The 27062-nt window shown below is 42.8% G+C and overlaps 1 protein-coding gene across 1 annotated transcript; it reads left to right on the top strand.

Moving 5' to 3' along the window:
- Window positions 1-4123: 4123 nt before the first annotated feature.
- On the top strand, window positions 4124-26727 carry LOC122542602 (cyclic GMP-AMP synthase-like). The gene is made up of 5 exons (XM_087978473.1): window positions 4124-4752; window positions 11025-11244; window positions 14881-15150; window positions 16055-16154; window positions 23687-26727. Exons 1-5 carry the CDS (start codon window positions 4222-4224, stop codon window positions 24021-24023), a joined length of 1458 nt encoding a protein of 485 aa, XP_087834599.1. The 5' UTR covers window positions 4124-4221; the 3' UTR covers window positions 24024-26727.
- The last annotated feature ends 335 nt before the right edge of the window (window positions 26728-27062 follow it).

Genomic DNA, 27062 nt, shown 5'->3' with positions numbered 1-27062 from the left:
TCCTGCTCGGTTGAAAAGCTGTTGCCTGAAATTTCATTCTTTTGTATTTTGCTATGTCTAGCTTCATTGTTTGTAGGTTATGCAGATTGTTTTTTTTTCAATGTTCACCTCAATACTGTATATCAAACTTCTAGAAAAGTATAAATCAGCCAGGAGATAAAGATGACATGTTAGTTTTAGTTCAGACTGGGTGTTGTTATTGATGATTTCATGGACTGGCTCAGCCAGTCAGTTGATCACTATGGCTATCTTAAGTCAGTGTTTTCCTTTTGTAAAACCATTTTAGCTCATGAAAGGTCCTGAGTGTTAAAAATCAAATGATGGAAGATGAAACTTGATAGTCCATTTTTACCATTATCATAATAGGTTTGTATTGTAGTATTGCCAAGTTGGCACCTTGTTTTTAGTTATGCCTGGTGCTACTTTATACAAGTCTCATCAAACTAGGCTTGGTTTCCTCGCTTAAAAACAAAATGTTGGCAATATTCAATAAGTCAGACAGCATTTGTGAAGAGAGAAACTGAGTAAAGGCTTCAGGTTGATGGCCTTTCATCAGAACTGGGAAATGTTAGAATTATAATAGGTTTTGAGCAATGGGTGGATAGATAAAAAACAAAAAAGGTTTTTCAGTTGGTTCCCCTGGCTTGTTGCTAAGTTTAGAATGAAGCACATGCCAAGCCATGATGTTATGCATTGTGATGTTGAACAATTCTGCTACTCGTGTCTCAGAATCTCATATCACTTTGGAGCGAGAGAATTCTAGTTCATATGTTTGTAGTCAACATAGTTCAATGGAACATGTTCTCCATGTGAGGATGGGACCTGATCTCCAGAGGAATTGTGCAGTGGTGACTCTGATAAGTGTGGATAGAGACATCTACAACATGCAAACAGGTTTGGATGAGATCAAGTATTTATGATGGTTCTCTCATCATCTGTTGCTGTCCTGTTATAGTAGATACATCTTCCAGGATGCAGCAAGCTAAGCCAGTAGTCCCCTCCTGAGCCACTCTTGTTGGATGTTGAATTGTCCTGTTCAGAATTTCTGTGTCCTTGCTAAAGTGCTTTGCCAAGTAGTGTTCAACAAGAACTGATTTATCAGCTGAGGGCGGGCACAGTAGACAACAATCAACAAGCAATTTCCCTGACATGTTTGATCAGTTGTCCGGCATCTAAAGTCAATACTGAGGCATTCCAGGGACATTCACTCTTTACTGTAAATCAATGTGTCACCATCTCTGTCCTGCTGATGGGATAAGATGTTCCAAGGATGGTGATGGAGGAATTTGGGTCATGCAGAAAAGTATGATTTCATGAGAATGACTGTCAAGCTATTGTTTAACTAGTCTCCCAATTCTTGTATATTCCAGATTGCAGTTGTGAATAGAATTTTGCAATGCCAATGGTGATGTGTGGCATTGTGTCAGCATTTATGGGGTCCCTGCTGGTATATTAGGGATTCCCTGTTAATACTAAGAGTTTGCCACTATCTACAGGCTGTCCCTGGGAGTGCAATATAGGTTACACAAAACTCCAGGAAACATATTACAATTTTGAGGGGGGTCAGAGGTATGTGTCAGTATCTACAAGGAATTACTGGGTGTGTGCCGGCTCTTCCAATGAGTCCTGTTGTCAAGAAGGGAGCTTGTAGATTTTAACCAGTGACAGTGAAGGATTGATGATCTTGTTCCAAGTTAGCACTGTGTGACTTGGAGGGGAACTTGTAGGTGCTGATGTTCCCATGAGTAATTTTTCTAGATGGGAGATTGAAGGAGGCTTATTGTAGTGCAAACCTAGTTCCAGAGGGCCTTAGAGCTGTTCTCTCATTAGATAGATAGACAGACAGACAGACAATTTAACCTGAGTGTCACTCTGCCTCAGGTGAAGTTGAGAAGGCAGCATTTTCATGGTAACCTCAGCTGGAATGGGAATTGAATTTGTGCTGTTGACGTCAGAAACCAACCATCCAGCCAACTGAGCTAACTGATCCTATATCTTGTGGATGGGGTAAATATGTTTGAATTGGATGAGTTACTTTGACTTGGAGGGTGTTAAGCTTTTTGGGGGTTGTTGGAGCTCTACCTATCCAGGTAGATTGGTAATATTCTGTCACACTTCTGAATATGACTTATGATGTGCTGGCATAGGGGAGAAAGGAGGTGAGTAACTCACTGCAGAATTCCCAGCCTCTGACCTATTTTTCTAGCCACAGTATTTATACGGCAGGTTCTAGTCAATGGTAACCATAGCAGTATGGGATTTGGCCCCTGGGTAAGGGGAAAACGTTCTCCTTATCTATCCCATCCATGTCTCCTCATAATATTGTACACCTCAAAGTGACTCCCTCTCAGCCTTCTCTGTGCTAAAACGTTCCAGCCTACCTTATTTCTCTTCATAGCTGAATTGCTCTAGTCCAGGAAACCATCCCAGCGAATGTCCTCTTTACTCTCCTCAGTGCAAATACCTCTTTCCTGTAGCATGATAACCAGAACCACACATCACAATATTTTAGCCTAATTTAGGTTAAATACAGTTTCATCATAGCCTCCCAGCTCTTATATACAATGCTTTGTTTAAGAAAGGCAAGGATCCCGTGTGTCTTCTTAGCCAAATTATTTACCTTCAAGGATCAATGAACATGCACACACCGAAGTCTCTCTGCACCCCTATACTTCCCAGGGCCCTACCACTCAAAGTATAACTCTATTGCCTTGTCAGTTTTCCAAAAATGCATCACCTCAAAATTTCAGGATTAACTTCTTTTTGCCATTGGTCAGTTAATCTGACCATCTCATCTACACTGTTCTGTAATTTAAAGCTTTCCTCTTCATTATTTACCATATCATCAATTTTGTTTCATCACCATCTACCTCCCACATTCATGTCTACATTATTAGTATACACTAGAAAGAGCGAAGGTCTCAAATCCCATGTTATGCCACTGGACACAGGTTTCCAGTCACAAAAACAACTTTTGACCATCACCATCTGCTTCCTGCCACAAAACCAATTTTGAATCTAATTTGCCAAATTGCCCTGGATCCCAAGGGCTTTTAGTTTCTTAACTAGTCTGCTATGGGAGACCTGTCAAAAGTCTTACTGAGGTCTATGTAGACTACATCAACTGCATACCCTCACCTTGGCACCTAGTCACATGTTCAAAAAAAGTCCAATATATTTGTATGGCATGAACCCCCCTGACAAGGTCATGCTATCCTTGATTAGTCCTTGCCTCTCAGTGTGATGATCGATTCTAGCCTTCAGTATTTTTCTGATAATTTCCCTACCACTGATTGTTATATGTTATGATAGAGGCAACAGTTGGGGTGGGGTTGTGGCGAATGACATATATGTTAGAGTATCTGTAGGAATGAAAACTCAGGGTTCCTCATTACCTACAGGGAAATCTCAGGATGTGCACAAATTATTGCCAGTATGCGGACGTCTGTCAATAATTAATGGAGTTAACACTTAGAAAGATGGGTTTGTTGTCCTTTGCCAGATGACCATTCCTGGCCTATTGTGATATTTGCCACCTCGATCTTAATGTGCTTCTCGGCGTGCAGTTGTTTGAAGTAGTTTGCTGTCACCAATCCTTATTTGGTTTTGCTTTGTCTTGGCCCTGTCAACAGGTTAATGATAAAGGGAACACCACAGAGGAATATCTGTAGAACAACTATTCTTAGTTAATAAGAAAGTTTTATTGCAAGATAGGAGTAAATAAAAATACATTTGGTAAGGTTTGATTAGCAGGACCTTTTCAGGAGTTGGTACAGATAAATCTGCTTTCTCTGAAAGCTGGAGTAGAATCCTTGTCTCCAACCACAGAGTGGGTGCAGGAATGGGTGTGAGCAGGGAATGGCTGCAGGAATGGGAGTGAGCAGGGAGTGGGTGTAGGAATGGAAGTGTGAGCTGGGAGTGAGTGCAGGAATGGGTGTGAGCAGGGAGTGGGAGTGTGAGCAGGGAGTGAGTGCAGGAATGGGTGTGAGCAGGGAGAGGGAGTGTGAGCAGGGAGTGAGTAAGGAATGGGTGTGAGCAGGGAGTGGGTGTAGGAATGCGAGTGTGAGCAGGGAGTGGGTGCAGGAATGCGAGTGTGAGTCCGGTGAAGAGACGCAGGATTTCCCCCAGGTTTCGGGGCGGGAACCAAACCAGGTTTCGTTTCTGGCTGCTGCTGATTTTGAAGATCGCGCGTAAAGTCGGTTTGCAGCTTCCGAGCGAGCGATGAGCCAGAGGAAGGCGCCGGGCCGAGCGGGAGCGAGCTCCGGAGCTGGAGCCAGGGCCAGGGGGGTCGGCAGCGGGAACGCAGGGAAACCAGATAGCTCGGGCCGAGCGGCCGCCGGCGGCCCGAAAGGCCAGGCGGGGAGAGGATCCAAGGGGGAGGTACTGCGGGAGAGCAACAGTCCCGCAACAACCCGCCTGAAGAACAGCGGCAGCCCCGGGGGGGATGTGGGGAAGAGCGGGGGCAGTAAGGCGGGGGACGGCAGGAGGACGGGCAGCGGGGTCCGGGGGAAGGGGAGGGCGGCTGCCGGGGATAGCAGCAATGTCCCCGGCGGCAGAAGGGCCGCGGAGCTGAACAAAGTCCTGCGGAATGTGGTGGAAAACCTGAGGATCAAGTCGGTGCAGAAATCCCGGGCATCGAGACAGGTCAATGAGGTGGTGGATCACTTACTGCGGTACATCAGGAAGGAATCTGCAGGTTGTTTCACTGACATGGAAAAGTTATCGAGCGGCAGCTACTACGAGAACGTGAAGGTAATTAAATTATTTTTTAAAAAGAAATTCATCCGCTGGTTTCCACCCTCTCCCAGATATTTCCTGCCCTCTGATTGCGCTTTTACTTTCATTTCCTCCGTGTTTGGGAGATGATCTGATGGGGAAGTGTCTCGGTCAGCCCCAAGGAACCTGCTCCCTTCAGGTGGATCTCCCCTCTCGGTGCAACTTGTGTGAACCTTTGTCCCTTTTTCCGCCTGCCGAGAGCTGCAGGGTGGTCAAAGTAGGTCCTTCTCTGGGCTTTATCGACTGCACGTTTCTCCTGTCCATTCGGTCCTTCTGTTTTGCTGCTGGCCCTCAGAAGGTGCATGGCACCCCTGCTCTATCCTTCTGCCTCCTCCTTCTCTGTGGGACCTGTCAGCTCCGAGCAAGTGGCAAACTTTTCGCTCAAGGTACAGGGAGATCTGGGGAGTGGGAAGAGGGGCTGGTGGTGAGGCTTTGGGGGCATGAGTCACCTTACCCACCCCACCCACCGGGCTTTAATGTGAGACCTCAGCAAGCTGCGGGCAGGTTTGAGAGTGAATTTGGGATCTCCTCTCCATTCACTGACCCTATCTCTCTCTCGCTCTCTCAAGCTCCACCCTCTCACCATCGCTCCGCCCCCCTCCCCAACACCACCAACCATTACCCCATCCCTCCAAATGACAGGATCCCTCCCTGTAGCACTGGAGCAGCTGCAGTGGTGGGAGATTGGAGGAAAGCTGCAGAATAGCCGGCCCTGCTCAGATGGTGTGCCCAGGGAGGGAGGTTGTGGGTGACAGTGTGTCCCCATCGAGGGGGAGGTTTGTTGGTTATAGAGAGAGTCCCCAGAGAGGGGGGTTGTGGGTGACAGTGTGTCCCCATCGAGGGGGAGGTTTGTTGGTTACAGAGAGAGTCCCCAGAGAGGGGGGTTGTGGGTGACAGTGTGTCCCCATCGAGGGGGAGGTTTGTTGGTTACAGAGAGAGTCCCCAGAGAGAGGGTTGTCGGTAACAGAGTGTAAGCATAGGCAGGGGTTTGTCGGTGGTCAGAGAGTGGAGGGGTTTGTCAGTGATCAGAGAATGTCCCCAGGGAGGGGGTTGTCGGTGACAGTGTCCCCAGGGAAGGGGTTGTTGGTGACAGTGTCCCCAGGGAGGGGTTTGTCAGTGATCAGTGTCCTCAGGAAGGGATTTGTCAGTGGTCAGAGAGTGTCCCCAGGGAGGGGGTTGTCGGTGATCAGACTGACACCCACCACCCCCTCCCTGGGGACAGTCTGATCACCGACAACCCCCTCCCTGGGGACAATGGTCAGAGTGACCCCAGTAAAGGGATAATGGTGGTCAGTGAATGGCCCCGGAGGAGAGATTTTATTTTCAATCACTCGTTGTACGTGTTAGGATCTCTGATGAATTTCTGCAATGTATTTTGAAGATAGTACACACTGCTACTACTTAGCGTTTGTGGATCTATGGCAATCAGGTGAGCTGCTTTGTTTGAATGGTGTCAAGTTTCTGGAGTGTTGTTGGAGCTGCACCAATCCAGCCACTGGGGGAGTATTTCATCACACTCCTGACTTGCGTCTTGCAGATGGTGGACAGACTTTGGGGAGTCAGGCGGTACGTTTCTTGCAGCACTATTCCTAATCTGTGAATTATTCTTGTTTATGAGATATGTCCAGTTGAGTTTCTGGTGAATGGTAACCCTCAGCATGTAGATAGAGGGGCATTCAATGATGGGAACACAATTGACTGTGAAGGGGTGATAGACTGCCTGTTATTGGAGATAACTATTGCCTGGCATTTGTGTACTTGCCACTTGTCAGCCCAAGCCTGGCCTGTTGTCCAGATTTGAACATGGACTGCTTCAGTATCTGAGGAGTCACAGATGCAATCATTGGTGAACATTCCCACTTAAGATGGAGGGAAATATTGATGTAGCAGCTAAAGATAGTTGGGCCTCTGATATGACCTTGGGGAACTCTGCAGAGTTGCCCTGGAGCTGAGATGATTGACCTCCAACAACCATGACCATCCTCCTATGCACCAGGTATAACCCCCAACCTAGGGGTGGAGAATTTATCCCTGGATTCCCATTGATTCCAGTTTTGCTGGGGCTCCTTGATGCCATACTCGGTCAAATGAAGCCTTGATGTCAAAGGCTGTCATTCTCACCTCCCCTCTGGAATTCAGCTCTTTTGTCCATGTTTGAACCAAGGCTGTAATGAGGTCAGGAGCTGAGTGGCCCTGGCTGGGTGTCACTGAGCAGATTACTGCTGAGCAGGTGCTTCATAATAGCATTGTTGATGCATCATTTTACTGATGAATGAGGGTAGAGTGATGGGGCATTATTTGGCGGAGTTGGATTTGTCCTGTTTTTTCTCTACATGACAAACCTGGGCAATTTTCTACATTATCGGATACAATAGAAGAGCTCTGCTGGGGCACCAGCAAGTTCTGGAGCACAAGTTTTCAGTAACATTGCTGGAATGATGTCAGGGCCCATAGCCTTTGCAATATCCAGTGTCTCCACCAGTTTCTTGATCCCATATGGAGTGAATTGAATTGGCTAAAGCCTGGTATCTGTGATGCTGGGGACCCCTGCAGGAGGCTTAGACAAATCATCCATTTGGCCCTTCTGACTGAAGATTGCTGCAAATGCTTCAGTATTATCTTTTGCACTGATGTATTAGGATGTTCCGTCATTGAGGATAGGAATATTTCTGGAGTTTCCTTCTCCAATTAGTTGTTTAATTATCCACCACCATTCACGACTGGATGTGGCAGAACTGCAGAGCTTAGATCTAATCTGTTGATTGTGGGATTACTGTCTGTCTCTGTTTATACTGTTGTGTTGCAAGTAGTCCTAGCTAGCTATACCAGGTTGATACCTCATTTTTAGGTATGCCTGGTACTGCTGTTGGCATGCCCTCCTGCACTCTCCATTGAACCGGGTTGATCCCCTGGCTTGACGGTAATGGTTGAGTTGGTCCATGAGGTTGGAGATTGTGCTGGAGTACAATTCTGCTGCTGCTAATGATCCTCGGCTGTGAGATCTGTTTGAAATCTACCCCACGTAGCCCAGTGATAGTGCCACACAACATGAGTGATTTCTCACTGTGAAGACAGAACTGGAGTCTTCACAAGGACTGTGCAGTGGTCACTCTTACTGATACTGTCATGGACAGATGCAACTACAGTCAGCAGATTGGTAAGGATGAAGACATAGATGTTTTCCCACACCACCTGCTGCAGATCCAGGCTAGCAGCTATGCCCAACTGAATGGCTTGTTAGGCCATTTCAGGGGACAGTTGAGAGTCAACCACATTGCGGTGGGTGTGGAGTCACATGTAGGGCAGACCCAGTGAGGATGGCAGATTTCCTTCCTTTAAGGACATTAGGAGAGACAGATGGGATTTTTCCTGGATAATTGACAATGGTTTCATGGTCATCATTAATTCCAGATTTTTTTTATTGATTTCAAATTTCACCATTTGTTGTGGAAACCTGGGAACCCTGGAGTGACCCTGGAGAGGGGTGACCCAGATCCTATGGTAGGTGGGTCCTAGATAGTTAATTAGATGGTTAAAGTATTCTGAGATTGTGCAAGTTGCCAAATGTCAGCGTTTCTCATTCTGAGTCGGTCCTCACCTCATGTTGGTAACATGCCTTAGATAATGATAAGTTAAAAATCACACAACACTAAGTTATAGTCCAACAGGTTTATTTGGAAATACTAGCTTTCAAAGCGCTGTTCCTTCATCAGATAGCTATGAAGCAACATCATAAGACACAGAATTTATAGCAAAAGATCAGTGTCATGCAACTGAAACAAGTTTATTCAATATATTGTTTCAGTTATAGAGTCGTAAAGATGTACAGCATGGAAACAGACCCTTCGGTCTAACCCGTCCATGCCGATCAGATATCCCAACCCAATCTAGTCCCACTGCCAGCACCCGTCCCATATCCCTCCAAACCCTTCCTATTCATATACCCATCCAAATGCCTTTTAAATGTTGCAATTGTACCACACTTTGCGTGAAAACGTTGCCTCTTAGGTCTCTCTTATCTTTCCCCTCTCACCCTAAACCTATGCCCTCTACTTCTGGACTCTCCCACCCCAGGGAAAATACTATTTATCCTATCCATGCCTCTCATAATTTTGTAAACTTCTATAAGGTCACCCCTCAGTTTCCGATGCTCCAGGGAAAACAGCTCCAGCCTGTTCAGCCTCTCCCTATAGCTCAAATCCTCCAACCCTGGCAACATCCTTGTAATCTTTTCTGAACTCTTTCAAGTTTCACAATGTAATGGAAAATTATCCATTTACTGTGAAATTAATTATCCATTTACTGTGAAATTTAAAAGAAATGCTTTTCTTAAATTCAATACTGTACTGAGCTTTGTAAACAATGCTTTGATGAAGGTCTGCAGTTAGCTTGTCTTTGTTTGAATTCTGTAAACATTCAACTTGACCTTGCGATAGTCGAACTCAGCGAAAGCTGAAGAATTGTTATGTCTAGGACCAGGAGATGAGGGGATAACAACTTGAGTTTCCCACAGTCTCTGCCCTTGAGTGTGAGATAAGGAACACTATAAGGCAAGCATCTGTACAATGTTCGGGGCTCTTTGCATTGACGCATCTGGCCTAATGTAATGAGTCAATCCTACAGGATTTAAAATAAAGATCCTTTCTTTGCTCTTGCTAATAATTGAGTCAAGATTTAATTTCCACGACACACAACATCTTTCTGATATGAAGGAGACCAGAATTGCATGCAATATTTCAACAGTGGCCTAACCAATGTCCTGTACAGCCGCAACATGACCTCCCAACTCCTGTACTCAATGCTCTGACCCATAAAGGAAAGCATACCAAACACCTTCTTCACTATTGCATGACACTATGATCTTTGGCTATAAAGTCTGTCTTAAAATCCTGCTCCACAGCTACCTGATGAAGCAGCAGCGCTCTGAAAGCTAGTACTTCCAAATAAACCTGTTGGACTATAACCTGGTGTTGTGTGATTTTTAACTTGCCTGCCCCAGTCCAACACCAGCACCTCCACATCTTAAATAATGATAGCAAATTTTGCTAAGTCTATGTGAGGTGGATACATCCAAATAACAATAAAGCTTAGTGATGAAAGTGTTAAATGTTCTCTTTCCCAGTTTGTTGCCATGCCATACCTCACTATGTCTGAGCAAAGACTCCTTTCAAATCTCATAACGAAGTTAACCAATATGTAAGCAAGTACTCGACTAAAAGCAAACTACTGCAGATGTTGTAAGTCTGAAATAAAAACAAAGTATTTACGGATGTGTTGTAACTGTGTTTCAGCCTTTTTACACAAATTTATTTGTCACATGAATGAACAATGTAAGGTTTATCATTTCAGAGACCGAGGATACCTACTGCAGTATTGATACATAGCAATTACCAACTGTCAGACATGCTGAGCTCAGATATAATGAGATTCCTCCATAAATTAAATCATTTATGATGCTAGAGTAAGGGTGTAGCTCATCCAACACAGATCAGACATAGAAGCACCCTACAGCAGGGAGATTTTGAAACACTATGCAATGATGTTGTGGAAACCCAAAAAAAGGAAGGCAAGAGATCTTCTAAGGGAAGGAGAATACTACTCAAGGGAAGTTTTTAAGGTTGGAGGATGTAATTGGATGGAAACAGTCTCTGGGGTCCAGGGTAGAAAGGTAGGCATTCCATAGGCTGGTCTCAGGGGAGGGTGCATGGGGAGGAACAAGTGCTAGAGGTAATGGAACACTTGTTCAGATGTTGCAGAGGAGTTGGTGCCTTTCATAAAAAACATAAGAAATAGAAGTTGGGGTCGGGAATAAAGCTTCTTGGACCTGAGCTATTTGCTAAGATCAGAGGTGAACTTTGACACCAAGTTCATTTTACCTTCCCTCCTGACGCCCTTACTTTCAGAAATCCAATCAATCAATCTCAGTCTCCAAACTAAACATTCACAACCATGTGGGGCAGAGAATTCCAAGATTCATAACCTTTTGAGTGAAGAAATTCCTTTTTATCTCAATCTAAAATGGCTGGAGTGGGGAGATGGGTTTAGTGTTGGGATCATTTGGAGGTGGTGCAAAAAACAAAACTATTTGTTGAATACAGAGCCCAGTGAGTTTTGTGTGTGTGTGTGTGTGTGTGTCTGTGTGTGTGTGAGAGAGAGAATAAATGTGTGTGTGTGAGTGAGAGAGAGAACATTTGCGAGTGTGTGATGGGATCATCTTTATTTCAGCATTTTACTTTTGGTCTCTGCAGATTTCAGAACCAAATGAATTTGACATAATGATCGTCATCCCTATTAAAAGAATTGAGTTTCTGGAAGTGGATGCTGAAGGTGCTTTCTACCAAGTGATATTTAAGAGAAATCCAGGTGCCAACCCCCTCAGTCAGTTTGTTTGCAATGACACACTATCAGCTGAAGAAATGATCTGTTACCTCAGGAAACTCATCAAAGAAGGGGCAAAAACTCTGTCAGGTTGGTATTAGGTTGTGGTTATATAATTTACACATTCCTCCAATATAGGGTGGCTCCTGCTAAGTAAAATTGGTCATTGTGTTTTTCACCATGCGTTGAAATCAGAACAGGCACCCATCCAATCCTTATCCAACATACTAATAGTGGCTGCAGTGGATAACTGAATGAGTGGTTTACCTTCTCCTAAGTTCATGGGGCTTTACCACACTGACTGGGCTCAAATAACTCAGCCCATGTATGAAGATACGGGAAATAGCTGAAAAGGTAATGGATGAATTAGCCAGAATATTACAGAATTCACTGGATTCTTGGAAGGTTCCTGTGGATTGGAAAATGCTCATGTGACACTCCTGTTCATGAAAGGAGAGATACAGAAACAACAGGCCAGGAAGCTGAACATCGGTCATTGGGGAAATGCTAGAGACAGTTGTTAAGTAGCAGCAGAATATTTGGGAAGGCTTAATGCAACCAGAGGCAACTGGGTTTTGTCAAAAGGGAAATCATGTTTGATAAACTTGATACAGGCTTTTGAAGATATAACAAGTGTAACAAGTCAATAGGTTCAGTAAATGCAAGAAGTTGACAAATGTAGTATAATATGGGAAAATATGAAGTTGCTTATTTTGGAAGGGAGAACAAAAGTGCAGAACATTATTTAAATAGAGAAAATTTGCACAACACAAAAAACTAACACACAGGAAGAAATTGGGAAAGCTAATGGAATGTTGGCCCTTGTTTCAAGAGGTTTAGAGTATAGGAATAAGGAAGTCTTACTGCAACTGGTGAGACCACATCTGCAGTATAGTGAGCAGTTTTGGTCCCCTTATTTCCAATGAAATATTATTTCATTGGAAGCAGTTCAGTGAAGGTTCACAAGGATGATCATGGTTTTGAGAGATCCTTGTATATATTTAAGGTTGAGATAGATTGATTTCCCTACTGATCAAGAATCTATGCTTACAGTTTGCAGGAAAGTGGATGTGGTCAGAGCAGCCATGATCCTATTGAATGGTAGAGCAGGCCTGCTGGGGAAAGAAGGCCTACTCTTCTATTGCTTTTTGTGCTATAGTTGATAATGAGGAACCAAGGTAGATGGATTTCCAGATAGTATTTGAAAAGATGCCACATAAAAGATTACTGCACAAGATAGAGCTCAGTATTGGGGATAATTAATATCATGGATTGAGGGTTTGATAATACATAGAAAACAGAGTCAGGACAAACGGGTCTTTTTCAGGTTAGAAAGAATAACTAGTGAAATGCCACAGAACTGCACTGGGGTAGTTCTAGAGGATCTAATTAGACTGATTCCTTTGATGAAGGAGTTGATGGATCAAGAATGGTTAAACAGGTGAAGCCTTTATTCATCAGAGTTTAGAAGAATGAGGGGTGATCATATTGAAACAAAATTCTGAGGGGTCTTGACACTGAAGGTTTTGAGAAGATGTCTCCATTCGTGCGGGAATCTCAGACTAGGGGGCATACTAACAGAATCAGGGGATACCCATGTAAAACTGAAATTCAAATATATTTCTTGTAGAAAGAAGTGCATTCTATAATTTTCTCTACTCCAGAGAGCTGTGGAGGTGAGATCACAGAATTTGAAGAGGAGTTAGGTAGATTTCTGAAACAGCAAGGAGTTTAGATAGATAGATATTCTACAGTATGGAAACAGGCCCTAGGGCTTATGCCCGAAACGTCGATTCTCCTGTTCCTTGGATGCTGCCTGACCTGCTGCGCTTTTCCAGCAACACATTTTCAGCTCTGATCTCCAGCATCTGCAGCCTTCACTTTCTCCTCTTTGGCCTATCAAGTCCACATGGGCCCTCCAAAGAGCCACCCACCCACACCCACCCCCGAATAATGCACCCAATGCCATGGCAACTTAGTATGGCCAATTCACATTTCTCCACAGGATAGAGAAAGGGAAAAAGTTCTGGATAATTTTGGTTCCTCTTTATACTTAGTATTAGCAGGAGCCTCAATGTACTGCAATTGGTCTAAACTTTGATTCTAAAAGTGTGGCACTGGAAAAGCACAGCAGGTCAAGCAGCATCAGAGGAGAAGGAGAAGGCATAAGCTTGAGGGCAATAAGAAAGTGGGGCCTACGACAGATCAGTCATGATCTTCTGGAGTAGCAGGGCAGGATTGAGGGGCTCAATGGCCTACTCCTGCTCTTACTTCTTATGCTCTTGTGGATCATGGAACTTCCTGTTATGAATAAAGGGATAAGAATGGTTGATAGAAAAAAAAGTATGAAAATTCATGGGCAAATACAAAAAAGTTGTGAAAATCTCAGACAATGGCAAACTTACTGAATAACGAGAGACTGGAAAATTAAGGTATTGTTATCTTAGCTTCTAGTGTTTTATAAAGTTCCAACATAATCTCTATTGGTATGCTGTAGACCATGGCCACTTTCATATTCCATAAACCGTCTTCACCTTTTTAAAATCTGTCCTGCTACAGTGAGTGCATTATAGGCATAATCAGAAGTTCCCTTTGTCCCTCTGAACTTTTATGAATTTTACTATTTGTTTTCTGTGCCCTTGTGCTGCAGTCCTCAAATATATTATTTGGATGAAATACCAGTTGCCACTTGTGTGCCTGAAACAAATGATGCAATAAAATTATCCACCATGCATGTTTAACTCCAGAATGGCATCAGAAAGCTACAGTCCATTTACAGCAGCACTTGTGTCTGAATGCATCCAAAACAGTGGAGTGAAAAATCAAGAGGGATACTAAAATTGTGCAAGTGTGAACTCTGGGAGGTACTGTGTTCCCTCGCACTGAGTGAATGTCGTTAAATGCTCACTCACTTGAAATGGAAGAGATGGCAGTATAATTCTTGCACAATTAACATCCTGTGACAAAGCAGCAAATTAAAGGTAGGAACACATGAGAGTACACATGTCGCTCCCAGTAACCTCACGAGGTAGCCAGTTGCTAAGTGCGCCCTCGTGGTGGATTGACTGAGCTGCGGTGAGGCTCTACTCTGGCATTCAGATCGTTTCTCAGGCAGCTTGGACTTCAGTAATCAAGTGAAAACCTTAGACCAAAGTTGAATGTGCCAACAACTCTGGAGAGGCAGAAAATTGTTTCCAGGAGTAAAATAAAATTCCGCATTTGGCAGAATGTTGAAAAATTCGAAGTTTGCCAAAATGGTACAGTTTGATATTCAACCAGCTCTGGGTGGCTGGTTTTCATTTTAAACACTTTTGTGTCACATCCACCAAAATTACACAAAGTGTGAAACTTTCTACACCAAAAGTGTGGATGTGAGGAGTCCATTGAAATTTTCAAGAGTGTGACTGAAGGATTATTGTTGGATATTAATGTCAAAGGATATGAATAAGGGACACGTAAATGACGTTCTGGTGCCTAGATCTACCATAATTTATTTGGATGGTGGAATGGCCTCTTCCTATTCCGTGGGAATAGCCACTTCACCTTTGGTTGGCTTCTTCCTGTTGACCATTAACAATTTACTTGGGAGGAGCAACCTTTAAAGCTAGTAAATCTTTTGTGTTCGTGGTCCAAATCCTTTACTCTGCAATTATTGAGGATTATTATAATTATTTATCATACTCCACTGGTTAGAACACTTACTCCTTTTAAACTCCTGTTTGACAGAATACAATATAAAATTGGAAAGAAGAAAGCCAGGATGTCCTGCTGTGACCCTTCAGATTGAGGACAAGGAATATGGGCCAATCTCACTGGACATGGTTTTGGCCCTGGAGGTTCATTCACAGAGCTGGCCTAGCAGCACCACTGATGGTCTAAAGATTGGAGATTGGCTGGGAAAGAAAGTCAGGAAAGAATTCAGAATGAAGCCGTTTTACCTTGTACCAAAACATCCACTTAACCTGGCAGAAGGAACACGCAGTCAATCACAGAAAGGTAAATTACCTTTACATCCATACATACACCCAATACACCATCTTCTCTTGTACATAATTGCCATATACACAACATCTTCATAACTTACACGAATTAATGTTACTAAATGGTAAAGGATTAAGTGGGACAAGTTTCTTCAGATCTTACTCTCCCTACCATAACTTAACCAAAAACTCTTAAGCATGGAAATTAGGTTTCCACAGAAAAAGTCCTTACAAAACCAGTAGGGGAGGTCAGAGAATTTCCTCTTCACAAGCAATTCTAGCAAAAAACAGTCAAAAGAATTCTGAATCTGGAGCTGTATTTTCATAGAATCCCAACAGTGTGGAAGCAAGCCATTCGACCCATTGAGTCCACACTGACCCTCTGAAGAGCAGCCCACCCAGACCCAGTGCCAACACCCTCCCCCACAACATCCTGATAACCCTGCATTTCCTTTGGCTAATTCACCTAACCTGAACATCCTCGACATTGTGGACAATTTAGCATGGCTAATCCACCTAACCTGCACATCGTTGGATTGTGGAAAGAAACATGAGCACCTGGAGGAAACCCACACAGAGACAGGAAGAATGTGCAAACCTCACACAGATAGTCGCCCAAGGCTGGAATCGTGCCTTTGTCCTTAGCGCTGTGAGGCAGCAGTACAAACCCACTGAGCCACCATATCGTCCTGATTTGGTGGCGTACTATTGCACTTCTGCATGATCACAACAGGAGTGTCAAAAGCCAGAAATCTATTGGCGGAGGATCTGGCTGCATGAAGCCTTATACTGGAATTCACAAACCTGATTGCAGGGAAATGAATAGTGAAGCAGGAAGTATTGGAATGGCACAATTAATACTGCTTTCTGATTGAAGCCTGAGCTTTTCACTATTTTTGATTATGTTTTAATCATTACAGAAGTGTGGCGGATTTCATTCTCACATATTGAGAAGATGATGCTCCTGAACCATGGCAGCTTAAAAACTTGCTGTGAAAATGGATCATCTAAATGTTGCAGGTGAGACTTATCACTCATTGCTGTCGCCTGTTACTGATCTGGTTAGGAACAGTGGGAAGCACACATGTATTAAGTGAAGCAAATCATGTGATGTCAACAGCCAAGGTACTTTGATCACAGTTCTCAACAGCTAAGGTTCTTTGATCGTGGTAAGTGTTAGGTTCTGGGGACTTCATTAAACACTTCAGAGGTTTGTCGAGTCGTCAGCTGCAGGATTTGACAGAGTGGATCATAAGAAACACAGGAATAGCAGTAGGCTGTTTTTCAGCTTGAGATTAATCTGTCTTTCAGTGAGATCATGGTAGATCTGTGACTTAACTCCTCATGCTCCTGAATAATTTTGATTAATAAAATCCATCATTCTCAGATTTAAAATTAACAACGGATCCAGCATCATTTGCCATTTGCAGAAGAGAGTTCTAAAATTCTGCCACTCTTTTGTATAAAGATGTTTCCTAATTTTACTGCTTTGAACTCAGGTGTTATGTACGCTCTAGTTCTAGACTCCCAATTCAGTGGAAACAGTTTGATCTACCCTTTAATATATTAAAAACTTTGATCAAATCGTCCCTTAACCTTCTAAATTCCAGGGAATACAACCAAGCTCTGTGAAATCTGTCCTCATAATTTCAACCTTGTGATTCAGACATCATTCTAACGAAACTAGGTTGTACTCATTTCAAAGTCAAGAGTGTGCTGCTGAAAAAGTACAGGTCAGGCAGCATCCGAGGAGGAGAATCGACACTTTGGACAAGAGTCCTTCATCATGAATTCTGATTCCTGATGACTGGCTCTTGCCCGAAGTGTTGATTCTCCTGCTCCTTGAATGCTGCTTGATCTGCTGTGCTTTTCCAGCACCACACTCTTGACTCTGATCTCCAGCATCTGCAGTCCGCACTTTCTTCCTGTACTCATTTCAAAGTCAGTATATCCTTTCAAAGGTTTAGTGTCCTAAACTATTCATAGTACTCCAGGTATACTCTAATCAGAGTATTGTAAAAACAGATTTTGACTTCCCTGTGTTCTCGTGCTCTGATGGAAAGGCCAGCACTAAATTAACATTTTGGATTATTATCTCTATATTTTGCACTGTCACTATTTTTACTTCTAACTATTTAGAAAATAGCCTGTTCTATCCTTTTTAGATCCTTACATTGAAATCCATTTACCAAAGTTGGACCCATCACTTAATCTGTGGATATAGATACTGCTTATAATACCACTGCCTATGTGCAAATTAGATACTTGCCCTTCTATACCATGAGGTAAAAACAATGACTGCAGATGCTGGAAACCAGATTCTAGATTTGTGGTGCTGGAAGAGCACAGCAGTTCAGGCAGCATCCAAGGAGCTTCAAAATCGACGTTTCGGGCAAAAGCCCTTCATCAAGAATAAAGGCAGTGAGCCTGAAATATCCCTGGACACTATGGGGCAATTCTAGCATGGCCAATCCACCTTTCCCACAAATTTCCTAATCATGTCAGTTATTTGTCTTCTGTTTTAGATCTCTTATGAGGAATAAGATCAGATGCCTTCTGGAACTCCATATTAATGACACCCAGAAACATTTCTTAGAATTTCTCATAGTTAAGTGTGTTTTGGTACAAACTAGAGAACTTATAATGTAAGAGCAGGAATAGACCATTTGCTGTGCCATTCAAGGGATGCCCGATCTGATAATCCTCAACTCCATTTTCCTGCATTTTCCCTGTAACTTTTGAATTCCTTATTGATTAAAAAACTGTTTAAGTCTTTAATATACTTCATGGACTAGCCTCAATAGCCAGCTGTGGTAAAGAATTTAATACATACACTACCCGCTGAGAGAAAAAATTCTCCTCAGTGCTGTCTTAAACGTCCCTTATTTTGAGGTTACGCCCTCTGATCCTAGACTCTCTCACAAACTCCCCTGAAGACTGAGGCAATGGAGTGTAGATGTGTACACCTCTCCAGCAGACCCTGAGACTACTGGATCCAGCTCTCTAACATGTCCATGGGGTCAGCCAGGTGACTGCTTACTTTTGGTGCTTGGGCCCCCACGGTGTAGCTGAACTCCTGCAGCATCCCACATACCCATTTGCTACTTCCTGCTCCTCCCTGTGCACGTGGACAAATTCTCTGATTACCCACACCACAAGGTCCTCTCCTGCCTGGCACTGAGCGGCTACCTGACCAGCAGTGGAGTTGTTGAAGTGAGGTGCTCACCAGCTTGTGCTCCCAAACTTTCAAAATGTGACTTTCTCCCCGAGGTGTTGGTATCTGAGCTGGCAGGGGGTGATACTTCCCCCCACACAGGTTGAGGAGATGGCTTCTCCTTGTCCAGGCTGTTTCTCCACCAGGACCATGGTCATCCCACTGATACCTGCAAGACACAAGGGAGTGAAGGTGACACAGCTAATGGTTAGAAGTGGTGTGCAATGAATGACACTGACAGTGGGGTTAACGCGAGAGCTGCAGTGGAATGAAGAGTGGCACTTACTGAGTTGGCACAACATGAGTATCTCTGTGTCCATGAAGGATGGATCCCGGCCTCCTCCTGTGAGGGTTCTCTCGTCATCATCTTAGAACCTGATGTCAGGTACCTCTCCAATCATCTGGGCCCTTTCTGACTTATTGTGAGTTGTCTTCATCTATATGGAGAGAAAGGGAAGTTTTGAGAGAGGTGGAAGTGAGTGGCACAGCTGGTGCAGGTGACGCAAAGGCAGTGAGGTGTCCTGGGGGACAGATAGTAGAAAAGCCATGTATACTTAGTGCTGGTGATAAGAATGAGGGAGGGAAGATGTTGTAGGGAATAGAGAGAGTGATGTTGCATGAGACTTTGATGGGAGCTGGGTGCAGTAGCTCAGATAGAGTGAGTGTGAGATAAGACAGAGAGGTGTGTGACACTTACCCTGGCAGAGCAGAGATCTTCTTGCCAACCTGTTGGACATTCCTGTGGGTTGCAGAGATGGCAGTGACCTGGGTAATGCCCTCAGACAAGCCTGGTGATCTCCTGTCCTCTGCACACCTTGTCCACAAGGACCACCAGGCCCCTACCAGAGAATCGTGGTGCCATTTTCACCTTCTCTGATATTTTCTAAATGAATGTCCATTTCTGAGCAGAGCAACTTTGGAATGCCAGTACTGTGGGAGCACAGCGGCCTCTTAAATAGGGCATGGGCACCGGGGATGGTGGTCTTTTGGCAGATTGCTGGTCAGTGGTCTTCTGAAAACAGCAAATGGTAAGATGGGGCTGAAACTGGGTGAGAAAGGTGCCATAGGCAAGGGGTAGGTAATTAACAAACAGGTTTTGCAAGATATGGTGAGAGACCTTGCTCAGCACCACAGTGAGAAATCTTCAATAAACTGGGTGAAACTGACACTTGACCAGAAGACATGGAATTCAGTCCCAAGATTTCCTACAGGTACTTAAAAAGGAAAAGTACGAGAGAAGTGAATGTGGATCTTCTAGAGAGAGTGAGAATGAGGAGTTTTGGATAATAAAGAAATGGCAGATAAAATGAACAAATAATTTGCTTCCACCTTCACTCGAGGATACAAAAACTTTCCAGTAGTACTTGTGAATCAGGAAGAGATAGGGGAGCTTAGCAAAATTACAATCATGAGGGAAGTGGTACAGAGCAAACAAAGTTTATAAGATTCTGAACAATGCTGACAAGCTGGAGATGCTGATCTACATGCTGTTGTAGGTCAGTCTAAAACCAGGGGACACTTCTAAAATTAGTGGTCACTCTTCCATGCTGTACATCTCTATGACTCTATAATCGATAAAGATATCTCACAGAGGGTTGTGTGACTTCGAAATCTCGGGAGGAGGAGGGGCATATTTTGAGATGGAGATGGATCGATTCTGGTTAGGCAAGAGTCGTGAGTTATTGAATTGGATGAGAATGTGGAATGTGAAACAAACAGATTAGCCATAATCGTTTTGAATGGCAGAGCAGATTTAAGAGGTGGAATTCTACTTCTGCTCCTATTTTCTACATTCATATATTTTCACTACTCGTCACTAGTCACCTGGTCAAAAAGTTCATTTGAGTGAGTCAGACATGAGCTACCTTTTCCAAATTCATGCTGAATCTTTGTGGCCAGCTGAAAAGTTTCAAGGTGTTCAGTCACCCTAATTCTTAATTAGACTTAGGCAATTTCCCAGTAAAAGTTATTCAGGCTTATCAAAAGTTCTCTGGTATTCCATTCCACCTTTTTAAAATAGCCGAGTAATGCGCAACTTTCCTAAAGGAAGACTTCGTGAATCAAGCAAACTTGGAAGATTATGGTTTGGATATCTGCAATGTTCTCACCTCCTTCTTTTAGAAACCTGAGTGGAAACCATCCACTGTGGGGGCTTGTCATTATTCTCTTCATTAACATTTTTGTTATATTAATTGTGATTATTCCTGTCCAAGATTTAATTTTAGATTTAGTGATTTTTCGGCCCGTTTGACCTGATTTTCTATTGTAAATACTGATGCAATTTTGTTGACAGAACTACATCACCATTGTTTATTTTCCACAGCTCAATGCTTTCTGGCCACTCATTCTGTGGTTAAACAAGTGTTGTGTTTGAATTCCTTGTGAGTTTCTTGTCATATTCTATTTTTGTCATTTTCACTGTTTTGGGATCCTTTGCCGGATTTGTGCTTTTTTTAAAATTTATGTCTTCTTAGCTTTAGATAATGGTTTTCATCTGTTTAGATGTCCATGGTATTTTGTGGCAAAAAGAGCTCACGCTCCTTACACACATAAATGGATTGTATGTACAAATGCCACATTCCATTGAAGTCAGCCTTGCACAAATCTAGTGTATTAATTGCTTTTTATCGGTTTTCCTTCATTTCTAAACAATTTAAAAAAAATTATACTCTCATTACTATCCAATTAGAGCCATAGAGTCCTACAGCACGGAGACAGGCCATTCAGCCCAAACTGGTCCATGCTGACCAAAATGTCTATCCTCATTTCCCTGCACTTGGCCCATATCCTTCTAAATCTTTCCTTTCCATGTATTTGTTCAAATGCCTTTTAAATGTTGTTAATGTATCCACCTCAACTACTTTCGCTGGTAGCTCATTCCATATGACTGCATTCACCTATCTATGCACCCTGAAGATACCCCCTCAGTCTCCTACACTCTAAAGAAAAAAGTTTGAGCTTGTCCAACCTCTCCCTATAACTCAGATGGTTGAGTCCTTGTAAATTTCTTTTGCACACTTTCCAATTTAATAATATCCTTTCTATAGCAAGGTGAACACAATACTCCAAGTGCGGCCTCACCAATGTCCTGTGTAACTGCAACATAACTTGCCAACTTCTATACTCAATGCCCTGTAAAGGTCCCTCTGTTCCATCACATTCCTTAAGGTCCTACCATTCACCATGACTCATACCTTGATTTGACTTTCCAAAATGTAAGAACTCACACTTATCTATATTAAACTCCATTTACCATTTCTTGCTCCACTTTCCCAGCTGATCAAGATCCTATTGCAATTTCTGATAATGTTCCTCATTGTCCGTGATACTACCTATTTTAGTGTCATCTGCAAACTTACTAACCATACCTTATATATTTTCATCCAAATCATGCTACAGATAACAAACAGCAATGGGCCCAGCACCTACCCCTGAGACACACCACTTAGTCACAGGCCTCCAATCCAATCAGCATCCTCCTACTTTTACTCTCTGGTTCCTATCATCAAGCCAATTGTATATCCAATTTGCCAGCTCTCCTTGGATTCTAAGCAATCTAACCTTCCAGAGTAGGAGAAAGACTGTAGATGCTGGAGAATCGTTGAAAATCCTGATGAAGGACATTTGCCTGAAATGTCAACTCTTCTGCTCCTCAGGTGCTACTTGATCTGCTGTACTTTTCCAGCGCCACACTTTTTGACTCTAACCTTTCAGAGTAGCCTATCATGTGGAACCTTATTAAAGGTCTTACTGAAGTCCAATTGGACGACACCTACCACCACGCCCTCATCAATCTTCCTGGTCACTTCATCAAATAACTCTTAACAAATTTGATAGGCATGATCTCCCATGCACAGAGCTATGCTGGTTATACCTAATCAAACAGTCTTTCCAACATATGTATATCTTATCCTTCAGAATCGTCTCAAGTAATTTACCTACTGTAGGAGCATAACCCCCTGACCGGCGACAAATTTTCAGGAGGCAGGCAGCATTCAGGCAAGTGGAAGATGTTGATTTGAGTAAAAAATAGTTAAAGCAGGGAGAAGGCCAAAGGATTGTTCCTGAATCTGGCTTCAACATAGGAACTTAATTATTTGCTTAATCTTTAGATTAGATTGAAAGAGAGATCAATGACACACTCTGATTTTACAGTAAAAAGCAGTATTTTTATACATTGAGTTATCATGATCACATACAACGTGGTCACTATGTCCTTCCCCCTTACTCTGTATACCCAATCCTATGAGACACTTCATCAATGATGGCCTTTCCTATGGACAGCCCCAGATCCCAAGATCTTATGGTGTTAACAGGTACTATAATCTCTAGGCCTTGGAATCTTCCTATGAGTCCTATTCATTCACAGTTCAACGTGACGAGCTATACTCGGTCTGTCTCAGATTGGCTTATCTCCAAGGACAGCTTCAATTCTGTTACTCATTGGATTTCCCACTGTCCTAATTATATATGTACAAATACAAAAGACAATTTTAACTTACTTGCTATAAGATTTATAATATTAATTCAAGTTATAAAGTGTAAAGTTATATAGTTATTTCTACTATCAGCATTTCTTGATTAATGGGCTGTTAACAATCTATTTTGTTCACACCATAAGAGAAGTCATTTCCTAAAGCTGGTTAACATCACATCTAGGTCTAAATGCTTTTCTCTTAATATTTATATTATGCTTTGGCTACATGTATCTATATGTTGAAAACTACCCATATGATTCTCTGAAGAGACTTCAACTAGAACCTATTTTTATATTCTGAAGTATTCCTGAAAACTAATTACTGCAAAGTAACTTTGGTTGTTCTGGCAGCTGCTTAGGGAGTTAATATGCTGCATCTTGCACGTGGCGTTTATTCATCCACTGGGATAATTATTCTTCGAATTGTCACTTGTTTATTTTGTAAGCATGCTGTTATCAAAACTATCTGGAACAGGCTGTTTGTCCTGTTTATCTCTTCTCAGCCATTTAGTGTTTTACTGCTGGGACAGGCTGCACCATCTTGTTTGTCAGCCATTGTGAGAGCATGACATGGGTCATTTTAGTATAAGCATGTAGAGTATGGTCCTACACCTATCAAAGATGCTAGGCTTACTTACCTAACACAGATGCTAGGCTTCTTCAGCTGCCTTGGGTACAGATGATAGTACTCCGCTTTGACCCTCCATCTGGGTGGAGCTGGATCCTCACTGGCTGATCTATTAAGAATGGTGGGTTACGTGTGAGGCAAGAGGGAAAATACCACTTGAGGAATCAAAGTCAAGGTGAGCAGAAAGTTGCACAGAAAAAAATGTAGACTGAAACTGCTTTAATTTTTCACAGGAAGCCCTGTCTGAAGCTTTTGAAAAACCTCATCCAAAAACTTAAGGAGAAGAATCCTCGCATTCTGGCAAATGTCTGTTCGTACCATGCAAAAACAACGCTGCTGCATGCGTGTGTCAAAAGACCTAAAGATGAATTGTGGCCTTTTGAAGAACTTGATACCTGCTTTCTTCAGCTGGTGGATGACTTCATCGAACACCTGAAGACATCCAACCTTCCTCATTTTTTCATTCCTACCTACAATCTCTTTAACCCTTCTTTATTTGGTTCAAAATGCAGGGAAACACTGTTGCGTCTAATTGAAAATGAAAGGAAGAATGACTTTCCAATCTTCTGAAGGCCCAATTAACTGTATAACTGTCACTGATGATTCAGTTTGAGAGAAACATAGATGGTAGGAGAATTTGAGAAGTTTAGTTTAAAAGTAACCTCTGGAATCCTGAACTAAATGCATACCAAATACAGCACATAGGTAAGGAAGCTATGCAAAATGTTTGTAAGTCACTGGTTACACCTCAAGCTGGAGAACTGTGTTAGCTTTAGTGAGTGTGCAGAGATTTACAGGAACAGTGCTTTGGATGAGGGACACAAGTTGTGCAGAGAAACTGAACAAGGTGGAATTATTCTCACAATAGCAGAATGGGTTATGAGAGCTTTAACAGCAGTGTTTAACTCATAACATATTTCTGATTCAGGAGATATTGAGGCTGAGAGCAGGGACAGTAACCAGAGGGGGACAGATTGAAGGTAACTGGCAAAAGAACCAGAGGGGAGCACCGCGTTTTGTCACAATGAGTTGATCTATAATGTGCTGCTGATGAAATGGCGGTGGAAGCAGCTTCAATATTTGAAATTACTCAAAATATTCAAACAATAATTACTTGAAAAAGTGAAATTTATCAGGCTATTGTGAAAGAGCAGAAGAATGGGAATAATTAGATACTCTTTTCAAAGAGACAACTTGGGCACAATGGGTTGGATGACCTCCTTTTGGTGTAATATGTCACTTTGTTCTACGAAATGAGAATCTGATGGATTTATGCAATACGTTTTGAACCAATTTGGTCAAATACTGGAATTTTGCTCTCAACTTGGTTAATTTACTGGGGTTTAAAAATGCACAAACTATTGAATTTAATACAAAGACAAGCAAGTTCAAGCATAACAGTGCAGCAGGAACTTCAGGCACATTTTTAGAAGAGCCTGTCTTTCCATATTTAGCATTAAACCTGAAGCTATATGGATGGACATGGTTAGCTCACTGGTCGGATGACAGTGTTTGTAATGCACATAGTGATGCTAACTGCATTGGTTCAATTCTCACACAGGCTGCAGATACAATGAACGCCCCATCTTCTTGACCTCACCCCTCACCTGAGCCATGGTGACCCTCAAGTTGAGCCACCAGTTGTCTCTCTCTAACAAGAGAGCAGTCCTCTGGGACTATGATGACTTTATGTTTTTGTGGCCAACAGAGCCATCACTGGATGTAATATGAGTGTGACTAGTTTACAATGAACAATTCTGAATACAAATTATGGACCAAAGGTATTATAATGAAAACATTTTTATAAAAGGCATTTGATATGCTTTCCTTTATTAGTCACAGTATAGATTTTAGGATTTGGGAGGTCATGTTGCGGCTGACAGGACGTTGGTTAGACCGTTTTAGAAGGATTTGAGCAATAGGGTGAGGCTGAATAAGCTGTTTTCCTTGAGGTGTTGGAAGTTGAGGGGTGACCTTAGAGAGGTTTATAAAATCATGAGGGGCATGGATAGGATAAATAGACAAGGTATTTTCTCTCAGGTGAGGGAGTCCAGAACGAGAGGGCATAGGTTTAGGGTGAGAAGGGTAAGATATAAAAGACACCCAAGGGGCAACGTTTTCATGCAGAGGGTGGTACATGTATGGAATGAACTGCCTGAGGAAGTGGTGGAGGCTGGTACAATTGCAGCATTTAAAAGGCATCTGGATGGGTATATATATATATATGTATATATAGGAAGGGTTCAGAGAGGAATGGGCCAAGTGCTGACAAATGGGACTAGATTAAGTTGGGATATCTGGTTGGCATGGGTGAGTTAGACTGAAGGATCTGTTCTGTGCTGTACATCTCTATGACTCCATAAGGACATCGCTGTTTGTCCTTTGACAATGATGTCCATTCAGGATTGCAGGTTTCTACTGTGCATCTTCATGTGACTGACCAGGCTGATGCTCACAGGCACATAGGGCAGGACATTCTAGTGGCACCCTGGAGTGCAGCATTTGTTTCCATTTCTCTGAAGCATTTTGCTTCATCATGAAGGATCCAAAGTGTGGTGTTACTATTTTGAATGAGTGGAAGCAGTCTCTTCTCAGTCATTAATGTCAAATGCCATCAAGCTTCTGAGTGTCTTTGTAGTGTTTTCTTTGTCCTCCCAGAGCATTGCTGTTTGAGAGGTGAGGAAATATATCCTGGTGATCCTTGTCAGGCATCCAGACAGTGTCTGATCCATTGTGGTTGATTTTTGCACATATTTTGAACCTTTATAGAGCTGGCCTCAAGGAGGATACAAATTTTCTTTTGAGTTGTCAAGTTTTTCATAGTGCTATTGTATTTACTGCTGTCATTAATTTATATTGAGATAATGCAGATTCTTATCTCTGTCACAAGATGGTTGAGAAATAAATATCCAAATTTCCTGAGCTACCTCCGTGAGCAATAGAAAAGAGCCTGCTTTCTGTTTGTTGTATTGAATGTATCAGGTTTAGCTTTAAGTAACATATCCTGAAAATGTTCAGTATTCTACACAGTATTGGAAAAACAGTGTTACCCTAAGAATGGATTCACCAAAATATGCTTTTATACTTTTTAATTTGTTAATATAAACTATAGAACCAAAAGGAGACAAGCAGCAGGGTGGAAGAACACAGCGAGCTAGGCAGCATCAGCAGGTGGAGAAGTCAACATTCTGGGTATAACCCTTCTTCGGGACTGGGTGTGAGTGCAGAGCTGAAGATAAAGGGGCACGGTGGTGAAGTGGGGGTAGGTGAAGACAGGATAAGGGTACGACCTGGTTGGTCAATGAGAGGAATGAATCCTGTTGGTGGCAGGGAGGATTTGAAGAGAGGAGGAAGGGCTTGGAAGGGAGTCAGGGGATGGGAAGGGAGGTTATTTCCAATTCTCTAACTTCAAATAATCTCCCTTCCCATTCCCCTGACTCCCTTCCCAGCCCCTCCCTATCCCATCCACTGCTCCTGCCACCAACAGGATTCATTTCTCCCATTGACCAACCGGGCTGTACCCTCTACCTGTCTTCACTTATCCCCACTTCACCACCCTGACCCTGCCACCCCTTTTATCTGAAGCTTGCCGTACACCCACCCCCAGTC

The sequence above is a fragment of the Chiloscyllium plagiosum genome, unplaced genomic scaffold, assembly GCF_037043375.1.
Source record: "Chiloscyllium plagiosum isolate Xiang-an unplaced genomic scaffold, Cpla_swu_hap1 HiC_scaffold_3, whole genome shotgun sequence".
Lineage (NCBI taxonomy): Eukaryota > Metazoa > Chordata > Chondrichthyes > Orectolobiformes > Hemiscylliidae > Chiloscyllium > Chiloscyllium plagiosum.
This window is presented reverse-complemented; position numbering and strand designations above follow the sequence as displayed.